This window comes from Pongo abelii, chromosome X (genome assembly GCF_028885655.2).
Source record: "Pongo abelii isolate AG06213 chromosome X, NHGRI_mPonAbe1-v2.0_pri, whole genome shotgun sequence".
In the NCBI taxonomy this organism is placed as follows: domain Eukaryota; kingdom Metazoa; phylum Chordata; class Mammalia; order Primates; family Hominidae; genus Pongo; species Pongo abelii.
The window spans coordinates 109,566,138-109,580,386 of record NC_072008.2 but is presented as its reverse complement, the minus strand read 5'-3'; the positions used below and the strand labels follow the sequence as shown (position 1 = coordinate 109,580,386).

Genomic DNA, 14,249 nt, shown 5'->3' with positions numbered 1-14,249 from the left:
GATACATCATTCATTCATACTCAGCAAATATTTTCTGAGCATGTCCTATGCAGCAAGCATTGCCCTAGGCTCTGTGCATATGGTGGTGAACACAAACGTTGTCCTTGACCTCATAGTCCTTCCCCACTATAGTTTAGTAGGGAAGACAGCTGTCAACCAAATAATCATACACTTAAATGTACCACCAAAAATGGGTAAGTGTTATGAAGGAAAAATACAGCAAGTTACAGGAGGCTACAAGAGTATAAACTGGGGCACCATCTCTATTCTGGGATTATCGAGAAAGGTTATCCTGAGAAGTGACATTTAAGCTGGGGCCTGCGGAGATTGATGGCACGATTGCCTGGTCAAGAGACAGAGGAAGAGTGGCCTAGATGGAAGTAGCGGATATGTGTGAGGGCCTGGATGGGGTCAAGAGATGAGTGAGGGCCTGTGCCACAAGGTCACAGGGTTTCAGGCAATGGGGAAGCTTCAGAGATGGAGCTGCCTGACAGAGAGGTGGAGTGCAGGCTAAATGACCTCAGGAGCTTTGTCCTTCTTCAATTCCAGGGGGAAGATCACAAACTAGTTGGAGGAACCAGAGGGGTACAGAAAACAACAAAAAGAGACTAGCTGGTCGGCAAGGCACAATTAAAACATCGAATTCTGCCCCAGCAGCAATTCCGGGAAATTCAAGTAATGCCCCCTGTGTGGCCCTCTAGAACTGTACCTGGTAAGAGTAAAGGGCAGTGTGTCCTCTATGCCTGCGCTACAGATGTGGACATTTTTTTTAATTGCCTGAGAATTTCATAAGCTGTAGCCAGCTAGAGGGCCTAGCAATGTGTTGTGATCATGTGTTTTCCTGAGTTACTTGAAACAAGAGGGTGTATGTACTATCCTCTTGGCAAAATTAAAGGATTTTGAGCTAGGATAAATGAGGTAGAGCAGAGGGTAATTGCAGGAAGTGGGGCAGTGGCCAGCCCTTCTTGAGGGCTTAGGCCCAGGCTGCAGAGGAGCTAAGTGGGAGAGCAATATTTGACGGTCTGTTGCCACTGTGCCTACTAATCGGCTAGGGGAGGAGAAGGAGGACAAGGGAGACCAGGGTTGGACGATGAGCATGAAAGAAGAGTGGGCGAGCCAGGGAGCGCTTGCCACATGGAGGGCGGGAGGCGGCTACACCGGGTCCCCACCGCCAAGAAAGGGGCACGAGGAGGCGGCGCGGGCCCCGCCCCCTCCCCGGCGGGCGCGGGCGCGGGCGCGAGACGCTGCGCGGCGGCAGCGGCGGGCGCGAGCGGCAGCTGTCAGGCCACCGAGGTCCAAGCCGCACTTGCTGCCCCATTGAGGACGAGGAGGCAGCAGGAGCAGTGACGGTGACTCTAAGGAGCCGGACTCCCGGCACGCGGAGCTGACCTGCCTGGCACCCCCGGCTGTCTCCTGTTTCCTTCCCATTGTGTTGGGTAAGGTGCCTGTGCGTGGGCAGGAACAGGGGCTAGGGGCTGGAGGACCCGGAAGGCCGGGAGGTGGGGGGCCTGTGAGAAGAGGGAGAAAGGAAAGTCTAGTTGATCCCCAGGACCACTCGTAGCTTGAGAAAAGGGACTGAGCCGCTCCCGGGGTCGGAGTTGGGGGCAGGTGACAGTGCAGGGGGGCGTTGCTGAGTAATCCCGAGCTGCTGCCAGAGCCGGGCAGAGAGGCTCAGGGCTCCGTGGGGAGCGGGTGTGGCTCAGTGCGCATGCGCCACAGCAGACTCGCTCTAAGAGCTGGGGGTGAGGTGAGAGGACCCGGGTCGGAGGTAGTTGGGACTATGTGTGACATCTCACTTTCTAGGTCCGTAATGCTAACAGTGCCCCTGTCGTAGAGATGCCAGCATTCTCGTCTCCTAAGGAAGCTTTTTTTCCTTGTGTTCAGCTCGCTTGATGTCATCCAAACCTTATCTACCTATTTGTCCCTGGGCAGTCTACTGAGGAAGAAGTGGCCTGGGGACGATGCCAAATTGCTATCTAGTGTGCCTTTGGGCTTATAGCCCTAGAGCTGTCGTTGTGAGCAGTGAAAGGTTAGATGTGAGACTCCACATTAGACCCTTTGAGTTGCATATAGGATATAAATGTGGGCATGAATGTAGGAATAGCGTTTCAGTGGCATGACAGCTGTGGCATTTGGAGTCGGCATGGATGTAGCTGATAACTTGTTAGCTCTGCAAAATGAATCCAGTGCGTCAGAGGGCTTCCCCGCTACGAAGCACCCACCACCACCACCAACGCCAAGTATTGGGTTGTATTGGAAATACACTCAAACATTCAATCATTTCTCATCCGTGTTGAATTTTACATAAATACAGCCGCGCCCAATTCTTCAGTGCAGTATTTCCAATTATTGTGCCAGCATTCAACAGTGAGTTGAGTAGCCCTTACCAGCGTGTCGCCACAAGATGGGCTTTCCCCACAGGTCCAACTATGGCTCCTCCCCTGTACAGACTTCCAACAGTGCCACTCTCATCCAGTGCCTAGCCCTCCCCGGTTGCTCTACCCCTATCGATCCCTGCAGTACACATCCCTTTCAAGACTTGCCTCCGAGCAATCTGCACTATTGATTTTGAGCATCATTCCACTCCATGGCAACTGAACTGATGCCAATTTGCTTTTCTGCCTCTCTTCTCTCCATCATCGTACTAAAATGTACTATTTTCAAAGGTTCAACTTCTTTTTCTTCATTGTACTGCCTCCTCCCCCACCTCCACCCCCACCTCTAAGCATTCCCAACTAAATACAATAATTTGAATAAGGCTTTGTGGGTGCAGGCACTGCAGATTCAGAAGGTTTCAAGTGTGTTAAAGAACAAAGAGCTGGGGAGTATTGGTTATGGAAATTCCTAATTCACCTCACTATCCAAGACTGAGACTCTGATGGGAAAAAAAAAATTAGTAAACTATCCTTATAGTATGTTCATTAATGAGTTTGTGGGGGTAGGAAAGGGGAATTGCGTCTCTCGAATATTTGACTCAGTTAGAGTCAGATCTTTCTCTGAATGGGATCAAAATCAGAATAAGCGTTTTGGTCCAAATGCTCTCCCGATAGACGACCCATAAGGGATGCATACGTCATTTGACTTTCCTATTTACGTATTTAGTGTTATCAAAGAATTCATTTGCCTCCTTAATGTTACCTTGTTTAAAGGTTTGGATTAAATCCAGCATATTCCGGGGGAAGCAAAAACGATTTCATTTGCTTTTATACTGTGCTAGTTCTTTTTAAGTATGTACTAAAGGACATCACATTCATTTTCAAACAATGATGAATGATTGTGGAGAGGCCAGCACCCACCGACAACATCAACTTGATATCATTATTCTGCTCTTGTTTTTGGTAGGAATGGGGAAATGTATATACTTATTTTTTAAATGTGAGAGTAGGGGGAGGAAAACTGGAGCATTTCCCTTGACTTTCAACAGGTGGAATTCCCATTACGCCCCATCCAGAAAATGATCGAGTCAAGTTCATAACTTCTGCTCTTTAGTTACCTTATAAATAATAGTATTTTGACATCTTACAGAACTATGGATCTATTGTACCTTGGCATCAATTCAGAGGCATTAATTCTGGGCACCTACCTAATCATTTAATTGGTAAACAAATATTTGTTATCTCCATGGAGGATCCTGGTGCTGCACACTGAAGGGGCTTCAAAGATGTACACAAACAGTGAGCTTACTATCTAGGAATTTAAAATTGATCATGTAAGAAAGACAGGAAAATTTGTTAACAAAATAAGTCAGTATAATTACGTTATTTCAACTGTAAACAATGAGATCCTGAGCTTGCATGTTAATTTGTAAACTCCCTGAGGGCAAGAACTTGCCTTAAACATTTATTAATTCCCAACAGTATCTACACCCAATGGATGTTTGAGTGATGAAGCTTTGCAAAGTAGATTGGGTGGGGAGAAACCAGAAGCAGGGAGAGAAGAACTTTCACAATAGATTAGATGTGAGAAAGTGTGGGCCAAAATGAGGATGGTACCACAGGACTAGAAAATGATACTTCAAGGGAAAATCAGCAGGATCAAATGAAGGCAAGGAGACAAATCTAAACTGTATTCATTTTTACTTCTAGAAAATAAATGGGAGTTGGAGACAGCAGAGGAGAGTGGAGGGTTTCCTTAGTAAGGACACAACACACAATAGGCACTGTAGTGTTTTCTCAAATATCAGTAGCAAGATTGGACCAGAAGACCCCGAAGGTCCCTTCAACGCTGAGATTCTGTGCCATATGCAGATGTTCAAGTTTGTTGAGGCACAAGGCATTCTCAAATATGGAAGAAAGAGAAAAGGAAGAATTCTTATACTTTCACTAGCAGGCCCTTTCTGAGAAGGGTTAATACTGAGCCACAAGGCCCCCACCAGTGCATGAAAGGAGATGGAGGAGCCAGAGGAATAAAAATCTCAAACCAAATTTTTCAAAATGCTTACAAATGTTTGCAAACTTCATAAGCTTTTCATTCTCCCCCAAAATCCTGTTAAGTAGGGCAGGTATTATCTGCTCTATTTTTATGTAAGAAGATACTGAAACAGAAAGATTAAATGACCTGCCGAAGTTCATAAAATAAATGAATGGTGTAACAGTGATGAAGACCCTGGTGTCCTGATTACTGCCAGCTAGCTCAGTGCTTTTGACACTGAACCACATTGCTTTTCCTCTTTTTCCCTTGGCATAGAGCCTATAGGCCCAGAAGTTATGTGTGCACATAACCAAATAGGGAATGCACAAGCAACTGCAGCATTATCTCAGACAGTTATTAATATATCATCATTATTCCTGGAGCTGAGCATTTGGTTTCCATATTCACTCAGTCCTTGACCTGTCTATTGAGTTTATCTGCAACTGGGAGAATAGGATCAGTGAGTCTTTTAATGATGTGAACACCTGTTTGCTAGGAACTCAAGGAAGCTTGTGTGGCATGGGCGCTTAATACTAGCCATCAGAATCATGCCCAAGTTTATACTTCTGTTACTTTTTAAAGTGAGAGTTCAAGAGTTCTGCTCTGTAAAATTATCCTACAGACCAGTATAAAAAAAAATTAAAAAGTGTGCTAACACTTGTTTCATCTTCATTTAAAGAAATGTTTGTTACTTGAGCTAATTCCAAAGACAGCAATTTGGGAGCAGGAAAAAGAGGACAAAAATCAGGAATTGTAGGTAACTTGAGAATTCTGTAAAGTGTATATAAACCAAGAAGGAGGATAAAGCCTATCCATTTAGGAGATATTATTTAAATTCATAATTACTGATTTAGATATCTAATGAATCCTTATTATAAGTTTTATCTATATTTAGAAAATAACATGAGATTATTAAGCAGCAGATTTTTTTTTAAAGCTTCATTCTTCCTCAGTAAGAAATAACACTACACAGATCTAGGCACTGTTTTTCTTCTTAGACCAGTACTCTTGATGCTGCTTAAATAAGATGCTTGCCATAATTAATTATAATATTAGATGAATGTATATTTAAATTTGATAACACCAGCTAAACATTAAAACTGGTGTTTAAGACAGATGAACTGCCAGGTTCAGCGGCTCACGCCTGTGAACCCAGCACTTTGGGAACATGAGGTGGGCAGATCGTTTGAGCCCAGGAGTTTGAAACCAACCTGGGCAACATGGTGAAACCCCATCTCTACAAAAACTACAAAACTTAGCCGGGCATGATGGTGCGTGCCCGTAGTCCCAGCTACTCAGAAGGCTGAGATGGGAAGATTACTTGAGCCCAGGAGGTCGAGGCTGCAGTGAGCCATGATTGCACCACTGCACTCCAGCCTGGGTGACAGAATGAGACCCTGTCTCAAATTTTAAAAATAAATGCACCACTGCACTCCAGCCTGGGTGACAGAATGAGACCCTGTCTCAAATTTTAAAAATAAATAAAGAAAAGAGAAATGACCTAAACTAATTAATAAAATAATTAGCCAAGATAATATACTTTATTGTAAACAGGAAGCCCACAAACACAATTTTTTTCTGCTCTCTAATTATGTGGAATCAATTGCAGAGACAACCTTCAGACAGACTGGTGAGTGCACTAACAACTTTCTTGGAGATGGGAACGTTGGTAGGTATAAAAGGAAGAAGTTTCATCTCTGACTTAGGATTTCAACATATCTTAGATTGCTCTGTACTTTCCTTTTCCTGAATGTCATCTATTGTGAATATCATCTACTTTCTTTAATTTGCTTTTACTTTGAATGGAGAATTCAATTGAGAGACAATATAAAATGTAAAAAATTATATAAATTACAAATTAGGATAAGTTAAAGTTCTTGGAATAAAATTATTTTGCTTATGTTAAGCATAGGTAGCATTTTGAACTTTTATTTTTGAAAGGTACCCTCTGTAGGTTACCTGAGGGTGCTGTGGGTTCTTTTTTTTTTCTGACTTGAATATATTTTTATATAGAGCCTTAACGTTATTTTATTATAGATTTTTTAAAATAATGTTTTCTATTCTGTTTTATAGCACCCTAAAAAGAAAGAATAAAACAACAACAGGAAAAAAAGGAAAATATTTAAATTGTGACAAAAACCCACTGGGTAGGTATTTCAAGGGGGCACACTGTGGATTTGGGATATTTTAATATTTGATCTCTTAAAAATGAATATTTAGAAAAATATATAGCTAGTACACAGGCACTCCAAAATCATTTTAAGGGCTACTAAATTTTGTAAAATTATATTCAAATGTGTGTGCTTCCAGAAACTGTTTTGCATGCACTCCTTTGATTAGTGATTCGTTTTCATCCCTTTGGGTCTATTGTATAAATATCATCCAATTAACCTCATCACTGTTGACTTCCCACAATAGACCTAGTGGGAAAGTACCTAACAGAATATAGGAAAAGGTAGTATTTGTTCAGTAAGCATTTGATCTTTTTATTTTAAGACACATTCTGGGTGTTCCATGTGTAGACATGTTGTGGAGGTAACAAGTGGGGTACTGTATAAATATTAGCACTTTAAATTTTACAGTATGTTTTCAAATGTTGCTATTATGGAATTAAAACCTAAATCCAAAAACTAATAAGCTATTCAAGATTTCCTTCCTTCATGACAGCTGTTATATTGATATCAGTCAATTGTCATCAACTTAAATGCCATTGTTCCATGAAGAAAAAAATATAGAAGATCCTTACTTGAGAGGGTGTTCCTATCAATGCAAGTATAATGGGGTAAATGCCTGAAGAAATGTAACCTTGTTCTCTCTTTCAAATTCTGGGGTGCAGTCTAATTCTGGCCCAGACCTCTACCGACAGAATCAAGAATCCAGTTTATGTAGCTTTCTCTTCTCAGTAATTTTTGTATCCATCAGGAGCAGACTTCAAACCCCAAGTCAATTTCATACTATTTGTCTACTGTTTGGAACTGTCCAAACCAGAAGCTAAAGTTGTCACATATTTGAGTGGCATTCTTGTTCTAGGCTTCCTCTCCTAGAATTGGGTCAGAACTGAACCAAATTACAGGACCATCTGCTAGTCCATTTACCCATGGCACTCAGCCATTTTCCTGGCACAACAAAAGACCTCAGAAAAATAAGACCTATTTTTCCCCTTATGCAAAATTAGTTTTATTTCTTCTGCTGTACTACATCAATTAATGAGCATAAATCAGAGAAGTTGAATGAGAAGGCCTCATAATTCAGAGAAATTTGCTATGAAGTTGATTTCAGTTTCAGGTTTAACTGTTTTCCCTCCTACTTTTCCTTTTATTTTCAGGTTCTCTTGGTTACAAACTCCTTCCCTTCTGGTGCTGCAAAAATGAGTGGGAAATCCCTGCTCTTAAAGGTCATTCTCTTGGGTGATGGTGGAGTTGGGAAAAGTTCGCTTATGAACCGTTATGTAACCAACAAATTTGACTCCCAGGCTTTTCACACCATAGGGGTAGAGTTCTTAAATCGAGATCTGGAGGTAGATGGACGCTTTGTAACCCTCCAGATCTGGGACACTGCAGGGCAGGAACGTTTCAAGAGCCTTAGGACACCCTTCTACAGGGGAGCAGACTGCTGCCTCTTGACCTTCAGCGTGGATGATCGGCAGAGCTTCGAGAATCTTGGTAACTGGCAGAAAGAATTTATTTATTATGCGGATGTGAAGGACCCTGAGCATTTCCCCTTTGTAGTTCTGGGTAACAAGGTAGACAAAGACGATAGGCAAGTGACTACTGAGGAGGCACAAGCCTGGTGCATGGAGAATGGGGATTACCCTTATTTAGAAACTAGTGCCAAAGATGATACTAATGTGACAGTGGCCTTTGAAGAAGCTGTCAGGCAGGTGTTGGCTGTAGAGGAACAGCTGGAGCATTGCATGTTGGGTCACACCATTGACTTGAACAGTGGCTCCAAAGCAGGGTCTTCGTGCTGTTAAAGATAGGGAGCCTTTTAAAAATGTGCCCCAAATTGATCAGTCAGTAGTGTAAGAATAACTTTGCCCCTCTAAGAGTGCACACACACACACAAGAGGGTAAGAGACAAGGTTCTGATTGTGAAACAGAGCCTTTCAAATTGAAGTGTAGATCGATAAAAAAAAAATTAAAAATTAAAAAAAAATAAAGCTCTATCAAGCCAAGTGTATTTTGCGTGATTTCTGCTATTTCCCCTTCTTGTGTGTCTCAGGACATATCAGAAAGTTTTAGTCCTGAGACAGTTAAATATTTTTTAAATCACAGTTTAAACCTAGAACCCAACTGCATGAAGGAGTTAAAGAGCTACAACTATTTCTTAAAGTGTTCCATTAATCAACTAACAAATGTCACTATCAGACTCTTGCCAAGCAGTTTCTGACATTTCTGCCAAAGGGGGAAAAAAATCAGACTTTGAGCTGTATTACAATAAAAATAATAATGCAAATAAGGATTCCTAGGCTTGAATTATAAAGAAGTTGTAATGATTAGGAGTGCAAAAGTATAATGATATACACTGACTTGTTTAAATCCTTATGTATGGTTTGCTCCCATCTGAGCTTTTCAAAAAATCCCATCTCAATAAGAGATACTCTAATGACACTGGCAATTGATTATACTTCTTGTGTTTGAAGTCATAGGATACTAGTGAATGGATTATGCTTAAATATGCCAACCACCTTTGCAAATAAATGGTTGGTCTGCTTTTACTTCCTAAGTCTACTTTTGCTGCATAGAGATGTTGCTTCTCTGACAACCTCTTACCAATTTAGCAATGCTGCTTAGTATATGAATTTGGATGCAGTGCTCTCTGCTCATAACTTAGATGGTCCTTCGATCCAACTGGGCTCATGGACAAGGCTTCAGAAAAGATTGGGGGATAATGAACTTTTCTCACAAGGCTCCTTAAATATTTATTGCAGAAGAAGGAACTGGTTTCTTGTATGTTGCACTGTATGTTCAACTAGCCTAATTAGGACATTGAAAGTGACAGAAGAGCAGATTTTAACCCAGTGTTAGAATGAATTTCCCATAATCAGAGTTGTCCAACAGTGGAATGGACTGCCTTAATAGTGAGCTCCCTGCCTCTGAAAATATTCAGTGGATGGCCATCTGTTAGAATACCATAAAAAGATTTTCTGTACTGGCTACATGTTCAATATAAAGTCCTTTCTGGCTCTAAGTTCTATGAATCTATAAACTACATCAGTGCCATGCTGTGGTTAGATTTATCTGATGATAACAGCTAAGACTACGAAGAGGGACTTTAAAAATTCTCAAACCATTCTGTGATCAATCTTTAACAACAACTACATAGCTCTTCCTTTTGCTTTTGCACTGTGGCAGGAAAAATTTTCGAGCTCGAGTAATCTTTATGTGACTGATAAAAAACAACTTAAAGCTCCCATGTTAAAATATAAAAATGGTTTGACAATTTTTGATTACCATGACTGTCAGTTATATATTATATTATGAATATGCAGTGTGGTTCTTGTTGGTTGATCTGTTTATCCTACATAGATTTTAATCTGTACTTTAAAACATCTATGATAAACATAGTGACAGACAGAAATTACCCCAAAAAGAGACCTAGGCCAGGAAGGGGGTGGGAACTTTCGTAGGAATACAGCCTAGAACTCTCCATTGTAGCCACGTATGGAATCAGCCTTACTTACATGTAGGACCTTTGTGCTTTAAGAGCTCTGGGACATATTGGCCAAATAGAAAAGAAGAGGACAGTATTTCAACTCAGTCATACTCAATATTTCCAATTAAGATATAATCCTGACACCGTTGTTCAATTAACTTTGACGCCAGAAGTCAAAGCCAGAACTGGGACCCCACAGCTCTTAAGTACTGGTCCCTATTCTGCCTATGCCTATAGCCAGCCACACTGGTTTCCAAGTTCTATGATCATTTTGCTACAATCATGTTAGGGTGAAAATCTGTACGTCAGAACTGTTAAATGCTAATTATTTTTAAGTGCATGAGACCTGGGGCCTTCTCTTTCTACTTGCACTCTGCTTATACTAGTTTCTATTTGTAGATCTCAGGCCTTCATCATAAAGACCTCCATCAACTCACAAAAGTACTTGTCTCTATTAGAGTGGCATGTGGTCATTTGAGTAAAAAAAAAAAAAAAAAAAGTTACATGGGTATCGGATTCGTAGGCATCCTGTCCATCTAAGACAAGTGTTAATTTTATTGGCCCATCAACTGGAGCCCCTTTCCTCTTAGCCATACCATTGTTTTCTACCAAATTACCACTCAATATCAATGAAAGCACTCAACATTAAGTGACATAAACAGTGGCATTGGGTAAGCAACACTCAATGGGGTGCTGACATACAGTTTGGGTAAGATTAAAAAACACCAAAGGCTGAAATCTGTGAGTACCAAGAACTGTGCATATAGGTTTAGAAATTGACTGTGTACCCTAGAATGTGCAGTGTAATATTTTCAATAGGTGTTTTTTTTAAAGAACACTAGATTTTTGGAATAATATATTTCTAATTAGGACTATACTGTTTTTCAATGGTCTGTTAAAACATCATACAGAATATTTATTTAGTTTATTGTCATGTATTGGCTAACTTTCAGGGGCCTCAGATTCCGTATGTCTTCAGTGGATTGATGAATATCAGGTTAATTTGTGCCTGCCCCAGCCATCTCTACTTTATTCTGAGGTATTCCACAATCCTCTTGTTGCAGGTGCTGCTAAAAAAAACTCAAAATTGTGTATCAAATATTTACTTTCAACTGTAAAAAATCATCTGTGTTAAAGTGAATAAAAAGTGCATTTTGAATAACCAGCACACAATGTTTGTGTTTCTTCCCTCCCTTTCTCTTTTTGAGCAATTGGTGGGTGTGATAGACAGTACTTATTAATCAAGTCACTCTTTCAGGCTGCACTGGATGTGGCCTCTGGATCATGTTTCATGTGGTACTCCAAGCAGCCACTATCTAGCGATCAGATACTCCTATACTGATTGTGAAGCAAACTCTAAAGATTGGGGCAGGGAGGTCCTTTTTATTTTATACCACTTTCTTTCTATTTATTTAGTTATTAGAGACAGGGTCCCTCCATTGCTCAGGCTGGAGTGCAGTGGTGCAATCATGGCTCATAGCAGCCTCAAACTCATGGGCTCAACCACTTTCTAATGCATGACGTGTATTGGGACTGGAAATCGAATCTTAACTTTCCACTTTATTTCTTTATTATAATTTAAAACCATTACTTAATGGATACAATGTACACTATTCTGGTGATGGGTACACTAAAAGCCCAGATTTCAATCTGCAATATATCTATATCACAAAACTGCACTTGTGCCTCCTAAATTAATACAAATAAAAGAAAAAGTATTATAATAAACAATGTTGCATAAAAAATAAAATAAATATTAAACCATCACAAAATATAAACAGAGTAGACATATTCCCTTTATTTTCCTGACTGGTGAATTGTCCAGACCTTAGGAAAACATGAAAATATAGGTGAAACAAATAAGAAAAGCAAAGAATAATTTTGTTAAATATTCTGTTCTCTTGCCTCTCACATATTGGATTTTAAAGATACATTAGCACCCAATGGCTTGAATAAACATAATGGCGGTTTTTAAATTATGGACACAAATCTTTCCACAGCATGTATAGTTTCATTACATTGATTCCATCTGCCACAGATTTCACTGTCTTCTCTCTGTCTACTTTTGCCTGTTGCAACTTTGGGCAGTTGAAATTGGGGGTGGGGAATTTGTTGGGAAACAGATTTTTTTTTTTTTTTTTTTTTTTGCCACATGTACCATTTCCGTCTCTGAGGATTATAATTTAACACATTATCAGACCATGCTTCAAATGCAGCACCCCAAATCATTTTGACTAGTCTATAATGATGCAACTTTTAGAATATAGAAAGCCACAGATTTATAAGCCACTTAATAAGGATTTGCTCATTCATCACTGATTTTTTTTTTTTTTTGAGGCAGGGTCTCGCTCTGTCACCCAGGCTACAGTGCAGTGGCCTGATCTCGGCTCACTGCAACCTCCACTTTCTGAATTTCAGCAGTCCTTCCACCTCAGCCTCCTGAGTAGCTGGGATTACAGTTATGCACCAGCATGCCCAGCTAACTTTGTGTGTGTGTGTGTGTGTGTGTGTGTGTGTGTGTGTGTGTGTGTGTGTGTTTGAGATAGGGTCTTGCTCTGTCGCCCAGGCTGGAGTGCAGTGGCCTGATCTCAGCTCACTGCAACCTCGGCCTCCCGGACTCAAGCGATTCTCATGCCTCAGCCTCCCTAATAGCTGGGATTACAGGTGCCCGCCACCACACCTGGCTAATTTTTGTATTTGTTGTAGAGACAAGGCTTCACCATGTTGGCCAGGCTGGTCTTGAACTCCTGGCCTCAAGCGATCCACCCACCTGGCCTCCCAAAGTGCTGGGATTACAGGTGTGAGCCAATGCGCCGGGGCCCATAACTGATATTTTAAAAACAGAATGCCAACTTCCTGTCTTTAATGTTTTTCTGCCTCATTCATAACCCAATGGGAAATCTCCTCATGATGTCTTAAGAAACAGTACGGTCTCATTTTTTGGAAATGGTTTGGCGATAGTCCTTCCAGAAACAGGAAGGTGTGGAATACATAATTTGTCTTCCATCTTGTAAATGTATTTTTAAAACACACTGGAAAATTGAAGTATCAATTTGAGTAATTTCAAGCTGGGAGGTTGGATGGACATCTCTACTTTCATTTGAATTACCCAAAGTAGATCTTGCAGCAATTTTTTTTCCTCAGTGATCTAGATAATCATTTCACTTTTTTTCTCTCCTTGCTGTGGAAATGTAAAATTTACTACAGTGCAGTGTTTTTCTTACACTTGATTTTAGGGCAGATAAACTGTAATATACTGTCTTAGCCCATTTGGGCTGCCCTAACAAAATACCATAAGCTTGGTAGGCTATAAACTACAGAATTTCATTTCTCAGCTCTGGAATCTAGGAAGTCCAAAATCAAGGCATCCGCAGATTCAGGGTCTGGTGAGGTCTTGATTTCTGGTTCACAGATGGCACCTTCTAGCTGTGTGGAAGGGGGAAGGGGTTTCTCTTGGGCCTCTTTTATAAGGACACTAATCCCATTTATGAGGGCTTCACCCTTGTGACCTAATCACCTTCGAAAGGCCCCATCTCCTTATAATGCCATAACCTTGGAGGGTTAGGATTTCAACCTATGAATTTTGGAGGGGGACAAAAAGATTCAGAGCATAGCATACACCTTTTGATAAAACGTTAATGTGCATGATTTGGGATATTCACTAATGTTTCCTTGTTCCAAACTGGTCATTTTAATTTCCTCAAGTTTCCATCACCAAAAGAGCTCTCATTCTTTACTACTTTCTCCTTAAGAGAAGGAAGGGATAATGACAAAAGCTAGGCATGTTTATGGAATAAAAGAAAAATTATTAAATGCCTTCTTACTGATATGCTTGCCAAAACTGGTGAGCAAGGATCTCTTATTCTGCTAGTGATGGTAGTGGTAATAATGTGTGAAAGGGTTTTTTTTTTTAAGGGGGCAAGAAGTTACTTAATATTTTCCCAGTGAAAATAAGCATCTTCACAGCTCAAGATGTGGCGTCGTCACCTGTAGTCATATAGGAACTGCTGCAGTGAACTTTGTGTCTTCATAAATCTCTTTGCCTTCTCCAAGGAAACACAGAGAATGATGATTCAGTTATATATAAATGCCTTTTTAAACAGTGGGTTTTGTGTGTGCAAGCATGTGTATTTTTAAGTAATCTGTCAGTTCCTTTCGTGCTCTATGAACTATGGGTAAATGTG

At 40.7% G+C, this 14,249-nt stretch overlaps 1 protein-coding gene across 1 annotated transcript; it reads left to right on the top strand.

Moving 5' to 3' along the window:
• Positions 1-1,319: 1,319 nt before the first annotated feature.
• On the top strand, positions 1,320-10,544 carry RAB9B (RAB9B, member RAS oncogene family; the record flags this gene model as incomplete). Its single annotated transcript, NM_001133408.1, is given in 3 exon segments — positions 1,320-1,436; positions 6,484-6,557; positions 7,736-10,544. A coding segment is annotated over 1 exon segment (606 nt). The 3' UTR covers positions 8,384-10,544.
• Positions 10,545-14,249: the final 3,705 nt, after the last annotated feature.